This window comes from Scardinius erythrophthalmus, assembly GCF_964197995.2.
Source record: "Scardinius erythrophthalmus genome assembly, chromosome: 9".
Classification (NCBI taxonomy): domain Eukaryota; kingdom Metazoa; phylum Chordata; class Actinopteri; order Cypriniformes; family Leuciscidae; genus Scardinius; species Scardinius erythrophthalmus.
This window is the reverse complement of record NC_138229.1, coordinates 161,677-170,000: the sequence shown is the minus strand read 5'-3', so window position 1 is coordinate 170,000 and position 8,324 is coordinate 161,677. Positions and strand designations below refer to the sequence as shown.

The following is an 8,324-nucleotide window of genomic DNA, read 5'->3' as shown; positions in this document are numbered from 1 at the left end:
ATCTGATGAAGGACCTGCGCCTGGACACACACACACACACACACACACACACACACACACACTCCAGATCTGATGAAGGACCTGCGCCTGGACACACACACACACACACACACACACACACACACACACACACACTCCAGATCTGATGAAGGACCTGCGCCTGGATACACACACACACACACACACACACACACACACACACACACACACTCCAGATCTGATGAAGGACCTGCGCCTGGACACACACACAACACACACACACACACACACACACACACACACACACTCCAGATCTGATGAAGGACCTGCGCCTGGACACACACACAAACACACACTCCAGATCTGATGAAGGACCTGCGCCTGGACACACACACACACACACACACACACTCCAGATCTGATGAAGGACCTGCGCCTGGACATACACACACACACACACACACACACTCCAGATCTGATGAAGGACCTGCGCCTGGACACACACACAAACACACACACACACACACACACACACACACACACACACACACACACTCCAGATCTGATGAAGGACCTGCGCCTGGACACACACACAAACACACACACACACACACACACACACACACTCCAGATCTGATGAAGGACCTGCGCCTGGACACACACACAAACACACACACACACACACACACACACACTCCAGATCTGATGAAGGACAGCGCAGTCCTGAAATGTCACTAGTCTCTCCCCTGTGAAGCCCCCCCCCTCCCCCCTCACCTCTCTACACATAAAACATTATCAAAATACTTCCGGTTCGCGTGGCTACGTGGGACGATAAAAAATTCTGTATTATTAATTTTAAGGCCAGACAAGTAGTATGTTGAGGGTTGGTTTGTAGGGAAGGACTACACGTCTGCGCACACATATTCAAACACACACACCTATAGACTGAACTCGTAATACGCATGTGTGCCATCAGCGTTCTCACAGGTTTGCGTTTTTAAAGCTTGTGTAGAGATCGGAAACTATTTCATGGTTTCCGTTCTCGAGCCCCAAACACTGTCGTGTGAGTGAGCGGCCGGAGCGCGTTAAGGGTTTCTGTGAGAGCGGTGTGTGTTAGCGGCCCCTAAGTTAATAACTAATCTTTACAACGGAAGTGAATCAATCAAAACTAACTTTATCTGGACAATAACTTTATTCTAGATCTGCTGTAAAGCCCAAACAATCTCTGTTACTGTAATCTCCTGTTATCACTGTAAAGCTGCTGTGAAACATCTATATTGTTAAAAGCGCTGTATAAATGAAGGAGACTCGACTTGATTGTGAATTTGGAGAACTCTGAGTCACTGATAAGGGATCGGATTGTTTGTGGTATTACAAATGAACCCTACGTCATCAATACATCAATGCATTACAGCAAATGCTTCATCCTCTGTGGCCACCCGACATCATGGTGTCCCTCAAGGCTCGATCTTAAGTCCTACATTGTTTTCTTTGTACATGTGTCCTGTGGGTTCTATTAGTCGTCGCTATGACACTTCCAATCAGATGTATGGAGATGGCACAGATTTATCGACCTCTCAAAGTCGGGAACGAGCAGTCCCTCTAGTCCTTGTTGGAAAGTTTGGCTTTCTAAAAACTTTCTTCAACCTAATGAAGAAAAGTCTGAAATTATAATATTTGGTCCACCAAAACTCAAAGAGAAGATAGCCAGTACTCTTGCTCCATTAGAAATGATAGTGAAAGATAGTTTGAGAAATCTTGGTGTAATAATCAAAAACCCCGCCCTCGAACGGTCCTCGTCCAATCCTAGCTCAGCAACTGTAACTAAGGAGTAGGACCTCTGTCAAACATTGCGATTTCAGCACATGGTGAAACGATGCGCCTATGGCACCTGCAAGTCTGACACCAGGTACCCCAAAAGTTTAGAGGGAGGGGTCGTTTTTTTGCCTTTCCAAAACCCAAGACCCAAGCGGAAAGATGCCGACAATGGATTAAGCAGTGTGAGAGACCTCACTCGCAGCTAAATGCCTCGAAGATTAATAAGCATACATATGTCTGCTGTAAGTAAAGCTAGCGAGCTAACTTAGCATATCAATTATCAATAAGTAGTTTAAGTAAGTTACTCTGACAACACTTTGCAGTTTTAATGATGTCCTGTATGAATAAAATGGCGTAGTATTTATTTTTATGTTTCCACTGTTAGGGTTAGGGTTAGTGTTAGGGTTAGGGTTAGGGTTAGCTTTTGCGAACGGCCAATTGCCGTAAAATTGGTGTGAAAAAAGGCTTCAGACTGGCACTAAAGGGACCGCATTACTCCAGTATATCCTCTCTTCATGACTGCCGGTTTAGGACAGGGTCGATAATAAGATTTCATTAATGTTTTTTAAAGCACTGCATAACATGTCCCCAAATTACATTGCTGACCTTTTAGGATCTTACACATCAGGTAGGACATTAAGATCAACGAACAGCCGAGCTTTTCCAGTTGTGGAACAGTCTTCCCTTCATATCCGGCAAGCTCCAACTATAGACATTTTTAAGTCTCAGTTAAAAACATATCTTTTGAACTTAGCTTTTAGTTAAGGGTATTCGGTACATTTTAGTAATAACTTATTTTTATTTAGTTTTCTTTCTCTCTACACTGATCTCACTATGCAGTCGTGTGAGGGTGTGTGTCTCAGAGTGTGTGGTCATGCCTTCATTTGCTAGGCTTGGTAAATGTTTTTATATGAATGTTTTATTGTTTTTAGTTATAACTGTGAAGCACTTTGGGCAACAATGTTTCTATTAAATGTGCTATATAAATAAATAAAAGTTGAAACTGAAGCTTTACATCAGCAGGAAAACACTGTCGAGAGAATCTAATCCGGCATCAGTGACCAACTAATGGACCATCTTTACCGTCACTGGATTCATCGAGCCGCTGTTCAGAGAGTTTGCATTGTTGCATTACGTTTTACACATGTTATATCTGTTATTAATAAAGTCAGGTTCTGTGTTTGCCTGCTCTCAGCTCATGATTAACTACAGTCTGTAATCCGTGTCAAAGCTGGATAATATCTGCTGATAAAGCCTTTGACCTTGACAGTCTCAGCCAATCACAGCGCAGCACACGCGTGTCCATCGACTCTCGGGTCTTCATGATTCACTCATTACTGAAGATCTCGAGGAGAGACACAGCCTGAGCTTCATCCGGGCCTGTGAGTATCAGCTCCACACTTTCACAGCGATCCTGTGTTTGACGTGTCTGTCTGTACATTTAAAGTAGGGAAAAAACCTCTATAAATAGATGTTATAAAAGCAAGTCTTTTGAGCTCATTGAATATGTGTGCTGTGAAACTATCAAGATATATCATGACTTGTAAGAAATCCTCTAAAGTCCCCCTGTGGTGAAATCCAGCTTTTAATGTTGTTTATGTGTCTATGTGGTGTGTTTAATCTGCTTTAAGACAAACCATGTGTAAGTTCATAAGTCGACAGCATTGCTGAGTATTTCCTCCTTAAAACTGCAGTGAACCAAAGATAGTCTCAAAAACACGCTTTGAAATCGCTGGTGTTTCTGACGTCACAAACTACCTTGTAACCAATCAGATCAACGTGTGATCGTCAACCAGTGGATCTCTGAGCTGAGTGAGTGAGTGGAGGCGGGGCTCATTTGCATATTCATAGAACCGCGCATGCTAAATGACGCAAGGGTGTCGAGTTACATTCAAGATATTTTTTTCACAGGAAAAAACGTTTAAAAATTTAATTTTGGTGATTAAAAATGTGTTTTAAGGGATACAATTATTGACCACAGGTGGACTTTAAACACTGAGATGTGCTGAACTCCTTGATGAAGTTTTGGCCGTTCGAGGGTGATGTCGGTCCCGAGCGAGGCGCCTCTGCTGCCCCCCGCAGACCAGGAGGAGGTCTTCTTCAAGACTTACATCCCCCCCGCTCGAGACGCCATTCATCTGCCCATTCACGTCTTCTACATCATCCTCGCTTCCATCGTGATAGTGACGACGCTCTACGCCATCATCGGACACCTCATGAAGGACCTGCTGCACGACCTGGCCGGTGAGCGCTCACATCTGTACTCCTGATCCATTACTGACACGCTTCCTAGAATAAGAGGCGTTTCAGGAGGTATTGGTCATAGCACAGACTAACCCTAACCCTATACTGTAGGGAACATGCTGTAAACATAGCTCAACGATTTGATCTGATGAAGCCAGTGACTGGTTCTTTTGTCTGAAGGGTAGTTTACACAGTTATCAACAACGCTAATCTAATTTTTTATATTTTCATAATTTAAGAATTTAAGAAACTTTTAAAAATTGATTTTTGAAGATTAATGGATTAATGAAAGCAAAAAAATTCAAACAAAGGAACACAGAAACCAGAAGGGTAGTTTACACAGTTATCAACAACGCTAATCTAATTTTTTATATTTTCATAATTTAAGAATTTAAGAAACTTTTAAAAATTGATTTTTGAAGATTAATGGATTAATGAAAGCAAAAAAATTCAAACAAAGGAACACAGAAACCAGAATACAAACTAAAAGTCCATGATAACAACACTAACTGAACATAAGTGTGACAAAATGACTAATTAAATATAGCGTAGCTTTCATCAGAAGTGCAGAGATGAGATTCTGTGTCATGTACGGTCAGCAGAATAAACGTGTGTTCCCCTTCATGCAGTTTCTTTCTTATTGTTTGTGAAATTTACCAGCAATTTCCTGTCCCTGTTTCCTGTCATTTCTGCAATCAATATTGTTACCCTCTTATAGAAATGGGAGCAAAAACTATATCTGTTGTAGTTTCTGTTCACCACTATACAAGTTTATGATCAGAAACCCTCTCCATCTCCTGGCCGGGGTCAGAGGTCAGTTGTTCTGGCTCCTGTCCGGGGTCAGAGGTCAGCTGTCCCGGCTCCTGTCCGGGGTCAGAGGTCAGCTGTCCCGATTCCTGGTCGGGGTCAGAGGTCAGCTTGTCTCGGCTCCTGGTCGGGGTCCGAGGTCAGCTGTCCCGGCTTCTGGCCGGGGTCAGAGGTCAGTTGTTCCGGCTCCTGGTCGGGGTCAGAGGTCAGCTGTCCCGGCTCCTGTCCGGGGTCAGAGGTCAGCTGTCCCGACTCCTGGTCGGGGTCAGAGGTCAGCTTGTCCCGGCTCCTGTCCGGGGTCAGAGGTCAGCTGTCCCGACTCCTGGTCGGGGTCAGAGGTCAGCTGTCCCGGCTCCTGGTCGGGGTCAGAGGTCAGCTGTCCCGGCTCCTGTCCGGGGTCAGAGGTCAGCTGTCCCGACTCCTGGTCGGGGTCAGAGGTCAGCTGTCCCGGCTCCTGGTCGGGGTCAGAGGTCAGCTGTCCCGACTCCTGGTCGGGGTCAGAGGTCAGCTGTCCCGGCTCCTGGTCGGGGTCAGAGGTCAGCTGTCCCGGCTCCTGTCCGGGGTCAGAGGTCAGCTGTCCCGGCTCCTGGTCGGGGTCAGAGGTCAGCTTGTCCCGGCTCCTGTCCGGGGTCAGAGGTCAGCTGTCCCGACTCCTGTCCGGGGTCAGAGGTCAGCTGTCCCGACTCCTGGTCGGGGTCAGAGGTCAGCTGTCCCGGCTCCTGGTCGGGGTCAGAGGTCAGCTGTCCCGGCTCCTGTCCGGGGTCAGAGGTCAGCTGTCCCGGCTCCTGGTCGGGGTCAGAGGTCAGCTGTCCCGGCTCCTGGTCGGGGTCAGAGGTCAGCTGTCCCGGCTCCTGTCCGGGGTCAGAGGTCAGCTGTTCTGGTTTGTCTCCTCAGACTGCCTGTTCGGGCCTCAGCCGGAGGAGGAGCAGATCAACCTGTGCGAGAACAAAGACAAGTTCATGGTGGACTGGTGTCCGGAGAGCAGCCCGGAGCTGGAGGAGATGGCCCGCGCAGAGGAGATCCGCGTGCTGATGGAGGGAGGCCGCCTCACTCCGGCCATCTGGGTCATCTCTGACGGCACCGAGCCCAGAGCGCCCCGGACCGGCCCGCGGGTCGCCTTCGGGAAGAACGTGTAGAGTCCGAAGCAGCGGGAGATGCTCACGGGATTTATTACACTTATGGGTTCTGCGCAGGTTTAGTGGAGCTGTCGGGACGCCCTGCTGGTCTCCGCCAGTACTGCACCTTCCCAGGATCCTTTGCAACAGTGGTTTTCATGGACTCTGGTTCTGGAGACCCACATCTCTCCTGACCAGCTGATTCAGGTGTTTTAAAACAAGAAGATCCCCAGACAGCATTATAGAGTCGGCCCAGATCTGGCCCACATCTGCCACGCGTTGAATCCACATGTACCCGATCTGGGCCGGATCTCAGCCGACACTGGCTACGTTTACATGGAACCAAATAGTCCGTTAGTAATGTATTGACGGCTCAGTCGCACTGAAAAGCCTTCATGTAAAACACCTTCATCGACCTGATTGAGCCCAATGAGATTTCGATCGGATTGAAAGGGGCGGTTTATTCCTTTTCTAATCCGATCGAGAGAACATGTGAACACTTGATCGGATTGAAAACCGAAACTGAAAGACTGCGCATGTGCAATGATGTAGGAATAGCGTAATGACGCGCTGAATGAGCTGTTCCTCCTGTTGAATAAAGTGTGGTATAAACGAGTGTCTCGTCCTCCTATAATCCTCCTTTCCCTGCGTGTGTGAAGTGGAGCAGGACGACGGCCCTCCAGTGCTGCTTCAGACGCTCACACACACACCACTGGTTCTGGGCATAAGCAGCGGCACAACGGCTCATCGCTCATGACCAGACATGGATACATATTAAGTCTGCTAGTTTAAAACAAATAAAGAACCAATGTAGGAGAATATTTATTATGCGCTAACATCAGGAAACTCTGTATATTCGTGTGCGCAAAAAATATATTCCGATTTCGAAGCTTGTGACGTATAAACACACACACCAACCCGATCACATGTTCAGCGCAACACTACGTTCAGATTCATCGGAATTAATTCAGTCCGATTGAAACAGAAGTTGTGCATGTAAACGCAGCCGCTGTGTTGCTGTCTGGGTCTGTTCTCTGATGATTAAAACAATAAAAATATACATTTGATTCAAATATTTTATTCAAATCAATATGTTTAAAAGAATGTGTAACAGTTTTACTCCCCATGAAAAAATAAGAAAAAGTCACGGTGAGCTTTGATTTTGTGAAGTTTAAGAGTGACTCTGGATTCGAGCATCACATCGATAACGAAACCAGGCCAGCAGAACCGGGTTAGAAATGGCCCTGACCCTGACCCTGACCCTGACCCTTACCCAGGGGCGCCGTATAGGGGGGAAAAGTTAGGACAATTCCAAGGGCCCCTGACTGACAGGGGCCCCAACAAATAGGAAAACAATTATTTAATTGTTTTATTATATTATACACTATATAAACCATCGTCATTGAGTATATTACAAATAATAATAAAATGAATGATGTCTTTGATTTAACTTATTTTGGCAATAAAAGTTAAATATCCCCATTGACCAAAAAGTAAACATCCATTTTGACCGACCACCCCCCTGTATCTGCAAGAAATGGTTTGGTCCTGCCTTAGCGCGCTCATCAAAGGTGTTTAGCGGTGTTTTAGTTTCAGCCAGTCAATCAATGCGCAAGAAACACGGAGACCACAATGTTGAATAGTAAAAGAAAATCTGGGTTTCAGAAAAGGAGAGAGAGGAAAGACAAAAGAAAGGGTGTCAATCTGTAACCCAGTTTTTCACCAAGAAAGGTGGGTAACGTTAAGTTTTAGTCTGTGAGTGGTATTAATCTGTTGTCCATTGTGAAATAAGCTAACGTTAGCTAGCTGCAGGCTAGTGTTATCATACATTTCATCAGTGCAGGGAAACGTTTAGCAAGATATTCATATTAAATCATTGTCCATGCCCCTTTTAGCAGATTTAACAAAAAACTAGTCAGCAGCACCCCAGTCTCCCCATAACTACCCCTCCCTGTCCCAGTGAAGAAGGTGAGCAACATTGTGATAATGACTTGGCATCATTCCAGGTAGTCTGTGTGGGGTTCTCTGTCTCTTGCTTTTTACCATAACAAAAAAGAAAATGAAATATTTATTAATGACAGAAATCAAACACAAATTATTTTCTCACATAATGACCATTATTATCACATAAAATATAAAAACAACCTCCTGTATGTACTGGATGAAGTTAGAAACAATGAGTAGCTTACCACAACCTTTAGTTTAAAACTAGACTAAAGACGCTTCTCTTCAGCCAGGCATTTATATAACATTTTTAATCTTACAGTTTAATCCGGTCTTTAGTTCATAAACGCCAGAGGAGAACTGGCCCCCGACTGAGCCTGGGTTCTCCCAAGGTTTTTTTTCTCCATTAGGTCACCT

The 8,324-nt window shown here is 45.6% G+C and overlaps 1 protein-coding gene across 1 annotated transcript; it reads left to right on the top strand.

Annotated features, from left to right (window-relative positions):
• The first annotated feature begins 3,126 nt into the window (after positions 1-3,126).
• On the top strand, positions 3,127-8,009 carry LOC308695382 (uncharacterized protein). Its single transcript, XM_081373497.1, has 3 exons — positions 3,127-3,179; positions 3,779-4,041; positions 5,743-8,009. Exons 2-3 carry the CDS (start codon positions 3,840-3,842, stop codon positions 5,982-5,984), a joined length of 444 nt encoding a protein of 147 aa, XP_081229623.1. The 5' UTR covers positions 3,127-3,179; positions 3,779-3,839; the 3' UTR covers positions 5,985-8,009.
• Positions 8,010-8,324: the final 315 nt, after the last annotated feature.

Coding starts and splice junctions, on each gene's coding strand:
- LOC308695382 (XM_081373497.1), top strand. CDS start 3,840: ATGTCGGTCCCGAGCGAGGCGCCTCTGCTGCCCCCCGCAGACCAGGAG. Junction 4,042..5,742: donor CCTGCTGCACGACCTGGCCG/GTGAGCGCTCAC, acceptor TTGTCTCCTCAG/ACTGCCTGTTCGGGCCTCAG.